The sequence below is a fragment of the Falco cherrug genome, chromosome 6 (assembly GCF_023634085.1).
Source record: "Falco cherrug isolate bFalChe1 chromosome 6, bFalChe1.pri, whole genome shotgun sequence".
Taxonomy (NCBI): domain Eukaryota; kingdom Metazoa; phylum Chordata; class Aves; order Falconiformes; family Falconidae; genus Falco; species Falco cherrug.
Window position 1 is genome coordinate 66,271,752 of NC_073702.1, and position 15,886 is coordinate 66,287,637.

The 15,886-nt window shown below is 36.2% G+C and overlaps 1 protein-coding gene across 2 annotated transcripts in view; it reads right to left on the reverse strand.

Moving 5' to 3' along the window:
- The window catches only part of AFG1L (AFG1 like ATPase), a 72,445-nt gene that overhangs the window by 20,129 nt on the left and 36,430 nt on the right, over positions 1-15,886 (reverse strand). The window contains exons 8-10 of one of the 2 annotated variants that reach the window (XM_055713771.1): positions 7,490-7,572; positions 4,022-4,092; positions 3,665-3,765 (exon numbers count right to left, since the gene is read on the reverse strand). The exons of the other annotated variant lie outside the window; for it this stretch is intronic. Of the exons in view, the coding sequence (XP_055569746.1) occupies positions 3,665-3,765; positions 4,022-4,092; positions 7,490-7,572 (255 nt within the window). The remainder of the gene's footprint in view (positions 1-3,664; positions 3,766-4,021; positions 4,093-7,489; positions 7,573-15,886) is intronic. 2 annotated transcript variants of the gene reach the window in all.

The window sequence follows — 15,886 nt, forward strand, 5'->3', positions numbered from 1 at the left end:
GTTACACAGGTCATCATGCTTGTGTGGATTTTGCTTGTTTATTTTTTAATGTTGGCACATAGTAGCATTCTTCTAGTCTTGTGGAATTTCTCTTGCGCTCTAACATTTATAAAAAATAAAAGGCAAGGCACAAATCTCAGCCTGGTTTTCCAGGACTCCAATGACTCAAAATGTCTTTGCAGCCTATTTTTAATATATGCTAACTATTAACAGACTGGAAGTTATTTTATTATCCTTTGATGAAACTAATGTTTCACTGTTTCACCTAGAACAAACATTTTGCAATACCTTTTCCTTTTCCCACATCATTAGTAAAAGGTCACCCATCTCCAGCTAAGAATAAGCCAATAACATTCAGATAATAAAAACAATATCAAAACTCCCATTTTACTTAACAAGTCTTATAGCTAAGCAGACATGACATTTGCTGATGACCTTTAGTTTGTCTTTAATTTCCTGCACTTCATAACTAGTTGCTAATCACACTATATTATTTGATTCTGTTTCGATGGTGACACAGGACATACTTTTACTATCTTTTTCCTCAAGAAGTCCTTCTTGTTCTTCGTTGTTGTTGTTTACACTTCCCTTTCCAATTAGTTTTGGTTGTACTTCCCTTTTGCTTTTGAAAATTACTCTTCCTGAACACTCAAATATGTGATTTCACTCTTCAGAAATATCTTTCAGTTACACTGAATGTTAGAAAATTATGGAGAAGATTGCTCCTACGCAACACAAGCTAGATGAATTCATCACTATAAGGTCCCATAAAGCTGCTCAAACCAAATGACCTCGTACTGGATATAGTATATTTTATGCTAGAAAATTATCATTTGCAATTTTCAGACTAATTACATTTCACCATTTCCTGCATTACATCTATAGCACAAGCTTCCCATACAAGGGTTTTTTTCTTTATATGCTTTTTATAGCCAAGTGCTCAAGAAGCAATACCCCTCATTCTCCGTTTGCAACAGACCCCTATGAGTGCTACCCTCTTGGGTTTGTTCATTAGTAGAGTGATCAATATGTACTCAAGACTCTTGTATTAATTACCTTTAAAGGCAGGTACCAGTGTCTTTAACTACTGCATACTGTCCCTCCACCTCTTTTAGCCACTCTGTCCTTAAGTAGGCTGTAAGCACTGATTCCACATTCTTATGAACTTTCCCACAAGGTTTCAATAATATCAGTTATATCTCATTTTCCTCCATTAATGAGAATTTCCCATTTATTATGCTTGTCACTGGTCTTAGCACTGGTATAAAACCAACTGCAAATCTTGTTTACTGTTCTGTTATAAGTTTAATTGGCTCCTACAATACCAACTTTAAATTGCTTTTATCTACCTAGGATGCTTTGCTTGGGCTGTCAGTTAAGCCCCTTGCTGGTTGCTACAGGCTCCAGAGCAAGGAAGACACCGCAACCCATGTCCCTTCACGCAATCTGCCTTCCCATGGAACTTTGTCCCCACATCCCGCACAAAAAAACCTGCAGACTCACTCTAGCCAAATCCAACAAATTCCCCTCCAGTATTTTCTTTTGTGGAGCTTCCTTTTCATTACATATTTCTCAGCCTCCTAGTTTCCTTTTTCTTAATAGTTTCACTCATGATGCCTGTCAACTTACCTACCATTTGGCACCACAAGCAGTACCAAATACCTTGTAGCTATGTCTCCTACAGATTTCTGCTTTATCTCTCCACAGTTTCCACTATTATCCAGCTTACTTGAATTATATATGAATGACTTCACACTTCCTGTCATGTTGAATGTCCCCTGTCTTCAGGGGGGGGGGATTCTGCCTACAAGCCACCAGTGCATTCTTCTGGATCCTACTTATTTCTTCTATGGCATCAGTGGGAATGACATCCCATCCTGACTGTTAAAAAACTGATACTGCATGCATAAATTTTTCCATCAAAAAGTTAAAAGATTTCATGAAAAAAAGGAACATGGTTTCATGGTTTGACAACTGAATTTTTCTTTTACCTTTTACCAGATTTTAAGAGCAGCAGGGTGGGCAAATGGAGCAACAAGGCAGGCAAGGTCTTAAATGCAGTTTACACCGATGGGAATTTATTACGATTGCTATAAAGCACTATAGAAGTTTACATTAGTGAAAAAAAATCCTATTATAGGCAACTCAAGCCATTCACCCAAATTTGATGGACAATTCTGAAGTCCATGACTATACTTCTCTACCTATGAGGTGAACATAGTGATACTACCTTACCAATACACTAATGTGATACTTATGAAGGTTCATCAGTGATCCAAAGAGAAGAATAATGGCAAAATAAATAACTGTATATAAATATTAAAAACAAGTGGAGACAAATGCAAAGAAAATAAGCAATGACCAAGGAAGTTGTTAAAGATCTACTGTCTGCCATGTGTTTTAGTTTTAAACACGTGATCATGCTATTAGAGACTATCAACACATGAGCAGATGGCGTCTGAATTCAGACAGCATTACTTCTTAAGTCCTGGGAGATCAATGTTAAGAATGATACTGTTAAGTGATGTTTAACATTTCCTAAGTATTCTTTTTACTTGTACTGAGTGCAAACCAAGCAACTCAGCTCCATTATGCCAAGGTGGTCTGAATGCCACAGATTTCTTCAACAGGATCAGAACCTTCAGACCCGAAGTATCAGCTGCTGCCATGTGAGCTACCAGAGCACTTCTCCTTGGAAGCAATTTATCATCCCATTTATTTACTAGACTAGAAAATGTTACAAGTGTTTGCTGACAGCATAGTTTTCTGATACATTAAGATGCACAATGAAGAAAAAGTCTCAAAACTTTTAGTGAAAATCAAGCTACCTCCATGCTCAGAAATGGCTAACTGGTTCTGTCTGAAACTGAAAAGCAACAAGGCCTAAAACCCATGGTCTGAAACATAACCATGAAATTTCTGTCTGAATAGTTGGTAGCTACAAGGAAGTGAAAACAGCGTTATAACCAAACGACTACTCAGCATCCTGAATAGAGGGTGCTATAAGCCCAGTTTAGAGTTGTGATCATTTAACAATAACTTCAGATATTAGCAGAGAGGTCACTGAAGTACAATGCAACTCCCGGGGGTATATCTTCAAATCCACTGGAGGTCATGTACAAAAGCAGCTCTTCAGGAATCACCCCCCAACATATTTAACAGAGAATGCCAACTTTTGAGAAGGCCTGGGGCTAAACAGCCTTTGTACAGCCAGTCACAACTAAGGCACACAACAGCAGCCTTATCCTAGTGGTCCTAGGATTACTGTTCCTTTGCTTGGCTATCAACTTAAAGTCCAGATTTTAAAAACAGTATTTGAATGCTATTTACATATTGGTATGTTATGACTACTAATATTCCAGCAATAATGTTAGCCCAGGCACACACGCTATATTAGGGTTTTGGAAGACAACCTGTGATAATACATGAGTGAAGTTACTGTATATTATAAAAAAAATTATTATTGTTCTTCTGGGAAGCTCTTCTTTTCTCTCTCCCATTAAATCCAAAATCTTTCTGCCAAGTTAAAAAAAGCCCCGTTAATTTAGTTATGAAATGGGAAAATATGAGGTTTTGTGTTTTGGATTTGTTTTTGTTTGGGTTTTTTTTTTTAAACCGTGAAAAGTCTGAGCATTAACTGATCTAGATTTGACCGGGTACTCACTCTGTCACACAGCTCTTCAAACGTGAAGTCTGCAATGGTTCCACACGCTTTATTCAGCCTCAGCTCTCTGCCTTGCACTTTTAGAATCCTTGGTCTAGTTACTATGGGAACATGAACAAAGACTCAATCTTCTCTGGATAATTACTATAAAATTCATCTCTTACAGATAGGAAATGCATAGCTTCATGAATAATAGCACATGATTCAACACATAAATTAGACAAAATGCTGATACAATGACTGCCACTTGAGCGTGGCATCAACCCATATACAGCAATGGAACTTATTAATTGGTCAGTGGAGATTGGGCATTGTGTTCTAAATGTATTCTCTTTCAAGAGAAATTAACTTACGTACAATCATTTTGTTTCTGAGCCAGCTCATCAAACAACTTATCCATGACAGCCTCCACATCAGCTTCACTTGTGCTACAGTGAAAAGAATAATAGAATATGAAATTAATAACACTTGAAGCCAACATCAAACAGCTGCCTGAGCCTGCTTAGCTTTTTGCCCATAAAAAAAGAGAACAGGATGTTATGCTCTAAATACAAACATTAGATTTAGAATACACTTAAAAGTAGAGAATATTAACTCTCAGGTAGATGATTCTACCTTATTTGCATACACTGAAAGACTTCTGTGTTTTGAGCTGTTTCCAGTAATGAGGCAATACAGGCAGAGCAGATCCATTAACACTATGTGTACACAATGAGAAAAAAGGCTTCTGGCTCTATCTTGCATGCAAAATAAGAGCAAATAGACAAGGCAAGGCAGTCAAGCACCTAAATAAGTATCCTTTGAAATTTCTGAGAGGGGACTTTGTGGAATTAAATATTGGAGCAGCTTTCTGAGGGATTAAAATAAAAATAAAAATCAAGTCAACTGATTGTGTTTAGCAAACAATTTTCAAAATTGCAAAATTAAACTATGAAATTCAAAATACCAGCACAATCCCAGCACAATCCCTGGATTAGTGATTTTTATTAGTTTCCCCTCTCTGTTGCCAATAGTTTTTGGGAAAAGATCAACCACAGACAGTGAAAATGCAAAATATCTGTGCTGAGAGCTGAAGTTAAGTTTATATACATCTTCTCGTTGCCCCAAGAATTATAGATCTGTCTGATCAGAGAATATTTTTTGTCACTGAATGGGGCAGAGGGCCAATCTTTCTGTGTTTCATTCTTAAAGATAGATAATATTTCTAGCTGAGATCAAAAGCTAAGTATAGCAAATTAACTCTACAGAAGACAATAAATTAGAACTAAGATATGTAACACTTAAGTTAGTATAATCTCATTTGGTATGAAAAGTCTGCTTTTATAGATCATGGACACACTCAAGTTGCATAGCTTCACAGAGTTCTAGTCCTCCTCTAAATGACAAGTGACAATCAGCATGTTACACAAGTACCTTCCTGTTCATTAGGCCTTAAGCACCTTAAAAATGCTAACAGCAGAACTGAAATAATGACTTTTTAGCTCAAGCTTAACAATAGCAAACATTGTAGATACAAAGAATTCAGGGGGAAAAATGCCACAAACTTCTGTAAGTGCCATTTCAAATCTTTTAACAAACCTTTTGTGAATAAGAGATTACATAAAATCGTAACTTAAAAAGTTTCTCTCAGTGTTGATATTTGTGTACTGCTTTCCTCTGACAAAATAACGAATGAAAAGGAACAGATGAAGCCGGGGAAAAAAAGCCATAAAAGGGGAGAAAGAGTGCATGTGTATCACAGAGTATGCACACACGTATGCATTTATCTATCAAAAAGGTTGATGTAAAGGCTACAAGAAACAGCCGAATATGATGCCTGGGTGGATATCTACACCTAATTGCCAGGAAAGTTTGTTTTGAAAACAGACACCTGAGACTGAGATCAAGGAAGTTGCTTTGATCAGGAATCTTGTAATTGTGTTACACTGCTTTCAGATGAGTATGGAACAGCTTTAAGCAACCTTCAGTTGCGTATTTTAAATGAAGACTACACAAATTATGAAGCATCAAGACAATTTTAAAAAAATGTGATGATACTATAACTATTAATAGGGGAATGTAAACATGCTCGACAAGAACATTTCCTTTTGGAGGCAAGACTGCTAACTAAATTTCAAAAATCTTAGCAAAATACTGTATAGTACCTGCTTTTAAAACAAACAAATTTCCATATATTAAGCTAGTTCTGCAGGGTTGAAAGATCCAATGAACAAGTTTGAGTAGAAAAATGAATGAGATTCCCTCAGAAAAAGAAAGGATGATGAAATAAATATCTTATTTCCATTAGCAGCTGTAGGATTTTTTAAATTATTTTTTCCCCACTGCTTCCTAATGATTTACAGAAGTTCTAGAGGTAATCAACATCCTTCCAATGAGAGAACATGACAGACAACTTATCGCCCATCTCTGCCATTCACTTGACTACAAGTTTTACAGCAGAACACCACAAAATACTTTGGCTAGGTACTACTCCTGGGACTTGTTCATATTTCTTCTCCTCTAAGAGCTGATGCCATAGCCACCATGTTTAGGCTATTACCTGCTAGAAACCACATACAGGCTCTTCCTTTCTTCAGAGTATGGACACTGAGAAAAGAACATGACATGTGCCCTCCAGAATTATCAAACAAAGTCACAGAGTGCAAAGGGCACAATAAGCAGATCCGCAAGCACGGTCAGCTACGTAGACATTGGAACAAGAGCCATGATGAGCAATGCTGAGATAACAGTGGCAGCTTCAAACAGTACTTCTAAGCAGACACCACAAAACTCAAAGAAAGTGGAGCCAGGCAAGAATATAGAACAAGAGTTACTTTTCCTGAGTTCACACAGTCACAATTTGCTTGAAGATACAGAACCTGCATTGGACTGGTTTTCCATATATGAAATTCTCTCATTTCCTCCCAGAAGCAGAATGAGTTACCTGTTGTAATTCTGCTAAGCAGTACTCCTACTTCCAAACAACTACAATTTCTAACTTTATTATAAAGTGATAATGATATACTTTGTTTCAATTACTTGTCACATCAATGAAATTACTGCATCTTTCTTAATGGAAACATGATTTTAAAATAAATATTGTATGTTGAGTTGAAAGATACAATGGTTACGTATCTCATTTTCAGCTATTGTCTGCCTTGCTCAGGCTGTCATCCACTAAAGACTATAAGAGCAAATACAATATAGAAAAATGTCTGCGATGCAAAGCTTTCAAAAAAAGACAGGATGTTTCTAGTAGGCAGATATATGCTGCAACCATAACGACAACTGTGAGTGTTTTAAAAAATATATTTATTTGCAAATATAGAATAAAGCCCTAAAGAAATTTTGTCATGATAAACAGAAACAATCTGTAAAAATAGGAGGGTGTTGGGTTTTTTTTAATCCACAGCACTGGAAACACCCAACGTTAAATGAATCCTTGTCATTGGATTTCTATAAATACTTAATTACTTAAATACAATAAGGATGTTCCTCTATTATAAGAGAATTGTGCGATCTCTTACAAGAGGATATTCATTACTTTCTAACCATCTGTCACTTCAGTTCTCCAAACACCACACCTCCCAAAAAAATCTAATTAGTTTTTATTCAGTCACACATTATAAATGATGCTAGTGTGGATACTGAAAATGTAGTTTAATGAAGTTAATACCAAGGCATAATGGAAGGCGGTTTGCTGAACAAAATGGACCAGAAGGCAAAGAAAGGAAAAGTCACACCCTGCTAATTCTACTATACATTTTTCATTTCCCATTGACTAGGAAATTATTGGCTAATAAGAAGGTAAAAAGAGGGCAAGTACCATACCATAGGTAAACTTACAGGTAGTAAAGTTTTCCAGCAGCAGGAAGCACTCGTTTCCTGTAGTCTATTCCAGAATCAAGCTGGACTGTGCTGCAGTATTTCTACACAGAGGAAACAAAAAAAAAAAAAAAAAAAAAAAAAAAGAATAGCTTTCCTCAAGCCAAAGCTGTATTTACTATTGTCTGTGTTAGAGAGAAGACACACTGCTGTGAGAAACCATCAGCATGAATATCATCTGCAAAACTGAAATTCAGGATCACAAAGCTGAAGTTTCCTTTACAATTATCAAAGCAAAGAAATAAGCTGGAAATTGTTTACTTACTCCAAACAAAAAAGTAACCATTTCCAAAAGTCCATCAACTAAAAAATTAATACAGATTGGAAGCACGTGAAGTGAAGCGAGGGTCCATATTACTGGTTCTCTCTGGGTAGTGCTTTGTTGGGGGAGTGTGTAAAAATAATGATTTTTGCATTAAATAATTTACATTTAAAAATGGAAAATTAGAAGCAGTAAAAGTTTAAGAGACCACAGTCAAACTCTAGCAACAGAGACAACTGAAACTACTTCTACTTAATAAGCTAAAATTAATTTTATCTTTTCCTTCTACTAAGATTGGAAATTTTATGAGTCAAACGTCAAATACATGCACCACACCAAGTCTTGCTGCAAAATGGACTGAAGCATAAAGGAGAAAAAAGTTCTACATCAAAAAGGTTTTGTTTCATTTTTGTAATGTCTGAAATGACTCAAGAATTTTATTTTCTGTTTAAACAACCTGTAAGATTCCAAGTGTGATATGGATGTCCCTGAGTAGACACAATAATTGCTTCTGTTAGAAAACTCAAAACCAGCTACACTAAAAAGGGTGCTTTTTTGATACTAAAGGGCACTTTTTTTTTTATTCAAGGCCTGAGGCTGAGAGCAAAACTCCCACTAAGCTCAGTCGTATCAAGATTTTATAACTTCTGGCAAAGGGAACAGCTCTGCTTATCTGTTATTACTACTGCCAACATACACAACTTCTGGGTGCTACACGGCTAGAAGCAAAAGAAGCTATAAAAGAAAAGGAGGGAAAGTTGTAATAATCTAGAAAATATACCTCTACCCACAATTTAACTAAAGCAATACAACTTTTTTTTTTTTTTTTTTTTTTTTTTTTTTTTAGGTCATTCAACACTATTAAAATTCTCTGGATTGCTAGAATCCACTAAATTGCTCTGCTTCTTCACTGCATTATGAGCTATTAGTTTATCTACTAATACTCTCGTTAAGCGCTTCATATTCTGTATGTCAAATTTTTCAAAGCCTCTTTGAGGCCATTCAAATAACAAAATTGGAAATGTCAAATCTCATTTATAGCAACTACATTGCAGGAAAAAAAAAACTTAAATTTTAGAAGAACTATCATCAAGTGATTTAAGGAACAATAGCCCTTTTGAACAAATGTGTTGCACAGGACTTATAGATTACAAATATCTGCAGGAGTAACTGCAATGATTCATTGCATTAATTTTTTGCCCTTGGCTATTACAGAAAGCTCTATACCTATTTTAAACCTCCAACTTCTCTGCAAAGATATACAGCTAAAGAAAGAAGGTGGAAAAAAAATCATCCTAATAGCACAGAATCCCAGGAAAATCCATGTATCTTTAATTCCGGTAAGTGAAAAAGCCATGCTAATCAAATCATTATCTTGGGCTAAGGCTACTACAAACACAATAGGATTGGTGCTACAATATTATTATAATCTATTCCCTTTCTTTTCGTGAAAGCTTACAAAGAAAGAGAATAACAGAGCAGAAGAAAAAAGTTCCAGAGGCATGTAATAATATGCACAAGGGAGGGAGGATGTTTAAGCTTTTCTCTAGCACCAGTCTGGCAGTCAAGGCAAGACGGAAGATTCCTGAAATTTCACAGCAAAGCTGGTGTACTTAGCTTTCCTTTGCCAGGCACCAATGCTCAGCATCTTCGTGCCTAATGTCTCATTTTTCCAAAGTAGTAAATTAGCTCAAGTACTACTTTCTTCATGTTAGTAGAGAGGGGAAAAAAAAAAGAAAAAAAAAAAAGAGACATTACTACTACAGCTATGTGGACTATGAGATTATTTTAGACTAACTTTAAATAGTTGGATATTTACTAACACTGTTTAACATTTTGAGGTTTTTTCCTGGATACAACAGAGAGGAAATTTTTCATGAATTCAGCCTCATCTCTTTGGCCTTCAAGATGGGTTTACAAACTCTACCTCTCTCTCAGGTTGTTGTGTTTCATATAGGGTGAAGAATGAACAGAGAACTACATATACTTAAGAGTGTGGGATGGTTAGGGTAGGGCTAAAAGGAAAAAAGTGCACCTGAATGCTGTAGCTGGCGTAAATTTATTGTGCTGATATTTACAGCAGTGCTTGTGGCTCAGCCGCTAGTAACTGCTGAGTAGAGCAAACATTCTGTGCACTCAAATTCAGACTGATACTGGGCTATATTATGCAGGTCACTGCGGCTTGCTGAAATACAAAGCAGCACTTGGTGCTACAGTATTTTAGCCCGCTTGTGTTCTGCTTAAAAATTTATCACTCCTTAAATGCACTGACAAGTCTTTTAACCCCATGATTTCACATTACAGTGAATGAGTTTTGGAGGCAAGAACCGTAGATGGAAATAGTACCAATATAGCTATGAAGTAGATGCAATACTTCTGTATTCCTTCCCTTTTCTCTTTCTTCAGAGCAATTAGTATTATCACTATTCAGGAAAAATCGTTAGCATTAGTGACACTGGTTAAGAGGAGCTTACGTGCTCAAAAGCTTATTTATGTTTTTGGGCCCTTTTTAAGCTACAAACAGTTGCCTAAATGAAAGATATTTATTTTCCCTATAAACCTTGTCTTGTATGTCTACAATAATGTACTACTATTGATTCTAACGTGACATAACATTACATAGCTTATTTCAAAAATATCTGTTAGATATTCTGGGCTATAGGACCTTCCAGTCAGAAAGGCAGTAACAGCATCCTGTTCAGAAATATATAAAATATGGTTATTACAGTTTTACTGATTTTTTGCTTCCTTAAGAGATGAAAGTCAACTGAACCAAACATGAACAAAATGGAAAACCAGAATTCTGATATATAGCAGAATACACAATATAAACATAGAAGTAGGGGCCAGTTAACAGGAACAGAGAGATACTTAGTCCTTTGGAACCATTTGGCAATTTACTGTCCTGTTCCTTGGATAATTAACTTCTCATTTGGGTTTGGGGTTTTTTGGCTTAATTCTGTCCTATCTTTAAAATACAGTTCTGTCTCCTGTTTTTCAAACTAGCATTCTCAATCAAATTCTGGTTTATATTTTACTTGAATCTCTAGCATATTTTTCATCCATTACAGTCTCAAGAACCACTGACTTGGATCCTGAAGCCAGTTTCTTGCCCTCCCTGCCCCGCTCCCCCCTTTTTTGGGGGGGGCCTCTCCAGACTGATGCTCAGTTCAGGAAGGTACTCTGGCTGTTTAAAACCCACATCCTAAATAAAAATAAAACAGCCACAAAAACTTCCTGACCCTTCTACAAGTTCATGTGAGTAAGTATTAATTGGTCATTAATTATTTTTACTGAGACACTTCAAAGTTCGCTCACACCTATCCTGTTAGGCCCTGTATAAATATACAAAAAATGGACAGCCCCTGCCATTAAAACAAAACTTTATAATCTGCATAGCAACATACTCCCAGAAAAAAGATTCCTTTATAACATGAATGCTGTTGTTAGATTATAAGCTTTATAGAGATAGGCACAACCTTCTTCTTATGTGAATATGTGACACTGGAGTACAGATAGATATATAGGTCCTACTTGAAAATAACATTAAAAAAAAAAAAATCAAACACAAGTGTGACTAAAGAAACCGATCATTAAATGACAACGTGGAAGAAATTAATGCCAACAAAATGGCATACAAACATGCATTGGTGCAGGCAACACTACTTAAACAAACTGAGCTCTACACAGTAGAGAAGAGAAAAGGTGTGGTAACAGTACCAGTGAACTGAAGAGCAGTAATGGGAGGATTGTTTGCACCGCCAGGCAGTAGCAACAGCATTTCTCCTCCCAAGTTAAGAGTGTACCAGTGGAGACTGTTCTAAACTGGGGTTCAGCACATGGTCACCTTTACTCAAAGCCAGAGTCAGAAAGGTCACAGAGAAGCTATGCGTTGAGCAGAGATCCAGATGTTTTTCCTTTTGGGGTTTCCTTTGTGGACAAGGGTACCCACCACAGTTCTTTGTTTCTACAAACATAAACATTCACTTATCTGCTTCACAGGAATGCAGAGTGAAAAATGTGCGTATTTTTAAATAAATTTTCCAAGTCAAATCCTTTAAATGTTAAAAAGACAGCATATAATCAGAACGTATAGGAGAAGAAAATAAAGCACACCAAAATATTGTATATGTCCAAGCTAAACACCTAAAATACTAAATTTACAAAAATGAAAACCAGATACATAGTTGCATAGTATGGAAAAACAAATACTGCTCACAGCTGTGAGGATGAAATACTGAACATCAGTACATATATGAGTACCACTATACATCTTCTCTCCCCTTCACAAGTGTCAACAACATTATACTCCTGCATCATGGAATTAGAAAGTCAATACCATTATTTACAAACTCTCCAGGTTCAGGGAGCCGGAGGAATGTAGGATTCTCTACTTTTTACCTTTCATCCTTTTGCAGCCTGGGGAAAAACCCTACTAAGAAAAACTACACTAACATGTAGAAGTTCTCATTTCTCTCTCCGTCTTTGAACTAACTTCTCCAGCACTGGACTGATTAAACCCTACAGATGTGATTGCATCCTCACACTCACTAATCACCACCACAGAATCTTAATCAACGGCCCAAGAACTAACTGGAGTGCTCAGATTGTTAGCACTTAATTGTCAAAGCCAGGACTGTAACTATTGGTTCCCATTTCTTAAGATGGAGTTTCAAACTTCTCCATTTCATTTACTTGGGCTAAACTTCCACTTTTCTTTTGAAATAAATACTTAAAATTGAAGCTACAGTTAGTCTAGTCTGTTCTTGGGCAACCATCTAGTTTCCAACAGATTTTCTATTCTATTGAGATATTTCAAGTCTGACTTACCCTATTCAATTCAAATGCATAAAATTAATTAGTCATACAATTTATTTTGAAGTCATTTATGTATTTATGTATACAAAGAACAAATACAATTACAGAATTGAAAACGCAATTAGTAAGTTAAAAATACAGCATGATCATGCACTCATTTCCACTGAAGTGGCATAAAAGCTTTTTATTCCAGAAGGAAAGAAGACAAAGCCTTAAGGCTCAGCTCAAGACAGAACACCTAAAATTGCAACCTTCAGATAGAATAGATAAAGACTTTCAGTATTATCAGTTATTAAATATAGACTAATATTTTTTCTTCCTGTAAGCACTTCTTTTGTTGTTGCAATCAAGAATGGTAGCTATTAAAGTGTTCAACTGCTCAAAAAATTAAAAGTACACGACACGATATATCATTAAGTAGAGGAACAAAGGTTTCAGGAAATTCCAACACAGAGTCAAAGTTAACTGGATAACCTGCAAGTTCTCAAGATGTGCGTTTCCCATGTGTCACAAAAACTCCTGAAATGCTAATAAATGGTCTTGTGGTCCACATTAAACACGATGTGCCCCTGTGAGCTCAAATACTGTGGATCAGCTCATGACCTTTGATAATGCAGGTGAGTAGATATTTCTTAATCTTTTTGAAGGCCACCGTAAGTCAACCCAACCGTCATTCCCTGCTCTGAATTTTTAATGGTATTAAAAAAAGAAAACCAAAAAACAACATACCAACTCATACAAATCATCCTACCAGCCCATAGGATCAGACAAACATTATCTGAGGATCTCCAGAGAAAGTGCAGGGGAACAGAGATGTCAGCGCGCTTCACCTTGGGAGGACCATTACCTTAATTCCCACACCTGCTGAGTTTCCTCAGCCTTGCACACTCACGTCAAACCAGACACCTGCAAATACAGCAGTAGCATCTACAGTATCAAATACGCTTTCCATAGGAGCAAAGAAGAGTATAGTACTATCCCCCAGGCATGCAAAGCTGCACAATTAATACTCCTGGCCTTTGGTGTAGTTCTTAACAAGCACTTTAGAACACCTACTATTAATAACCAAGCCATGCCTAACTGAGAAGTGCAACTTCTAACCACTCTTTCTGAGCAAAAGGGATCATAATTTCCACATATTTATCATCTTCTCTTTTCAAAGGCATCCTCAGCATCTAACTCGTATTAGCTTATATCCAAAGAAAACCCCACCCCACTAAAAGACATCCCACACCTGTCCTGCTGATTTGGTCTCCATTAACAACATATAGGATCACTAATATTCCTTCCCCGCAGTAAACCAGAGAATAATGAGGTTGTTCATCAGCAATCATTCTTCTATATATTTATGTCCAGCTTAAGAGAGAAAAATTCTCTTGCATCACACAACATGTAGACACATGATGAGAGCCCTTAGCCAGCAGCATAGGAAGAGTTCCTCAGGTAAGCAGAGCTCACTAGACTTAGTAATTTTTATTTTTCATTATTTGACTCCATGCAGTGTTAGATTATTAACCAGAATACTATATCTTCTTTCTTAAAATTCTTTCTTAAGCGATTTCAAGAAAAGATTTCTCCATCCAAAGGATACCATTATGATCCACATTTTCCCAAATGATTCACAACTGTGGTAGAACAAGAATCCCTCAAGCAAAAATGCAGTGTGTCATGAAAAAATTATTTCTGACCTACAAAGCACACAAAGATTTTAACTTTGCTGCACTCCCAAAGTCACCACCAAGTGACAATCACCAGCACATTTCAGAATGTGAAACTGATGCAACCTAGACTGATTAGCTGGGCATGTCTGTCCACAGCCTGCCGAGAGAAGTGCACAGTTAAGCGCAGTGTTTCTGGTGCAGCTCTAAAAGGAGATCAACCAGACCATTAGTGATGAGCAAGCATGGTACAGGTGCAGGATCTTCAAAGGGCTGCTCCTTTTATCCATGCTTAAAATTGGACTTTTTTTAAAAAAAGTAAATCAAGTTTGTAATACTCCCAACTTTCTGCTACACAGATCCATGGGAACGAGATGTACTCGGGGAGAAGGAGAAAGGGAATCATCAGGTATTTGGTGGTGGATAAAAACTTAGTCTAAGCATTGTTGGGTGTGCATACAGTTTTTGTCTCCCTGTTCAGATGTTGTTAAAACAGTAGACTTTAAAGAAAATGTCAGTGAATCCTCATAAGCACTATACATGACCTCTGGGGTAATTAGCAATCATTCAAAAGCAACAAGACTAAAATGTTCTATTCTTTATTACTGTCAGCTCTTGTCTTGATCAGCATTTTAATAAAGATGGTTCATTGCTAAGACAGTTTCATGAATCAGTCATAATTACATTCTGACATGCAGTGAATAGTAAAGCAAAACTAAATATCACTTCATCAACCTTTCTAACCTTTATGCAAGTATTAACTGTAAATAATTTTTACACAATCTTACAACAGAAAATCTGCACATTTCTTAGCTTTGTACATACTCTACCCTAACTGAATTTCTTGTGACCTATACCTGAAAAAAAACCACCCTTACAATCAGGCATAATTACTTCTTCTTGCATGATATTCAGGTGTGTTGCCTTCACAGATCAAACCAACTTCAAGTACAAAAGGCTATTTGTTCTACAAAGGAGTGTAATGCCTTAAGGGGTTAAGTAAATTTTTTAGTCTTCTCCCCTCTATTCTTCTGCAATAACAAAATATGGGAGATTGTTACAGTAGCCTTAGATACTTCAGCTTGTCCCAACTGTAAACACTGTAACAAAACAAATAATAATAAAAAACCCCCAAAACCCACACAAACAAATTTTGAGGAAACCTTTAAAAATGTCATCCAAGAATTCTGTACAGTATCAATGAAAGTAATTGAGTTCAGCTTAATTTTGGATGACAAACATTTTATTTATGAATTATTTTTAAATGGACCTAGAGCACAAAGACCTGGGAACTGAAACACATCCAAATATGATTTTTAAAATGAAACTTTTTCTTACACTTGTGACAAGAACATTCAAACTTTAAACTGAAGAGCTTAGCAGAGATATATTTAGAGGTGAAACTCATTCAATGAAAGTTGCACAAGTTTACATTACAGCCTTCAAAACTTTAATAACCAAGAAACCCCACTATTCTTGCTACCACAAGGAACATACAACCTATTGTACAACTTTTCAATAACTTATTTTAACATCTAGCTACAAATCAGCTACCCCCTAAGAAGAAGTAAAATAGACAATTAACTTGTAAAATAATGGTGCACGAATAAAGACAGAGAC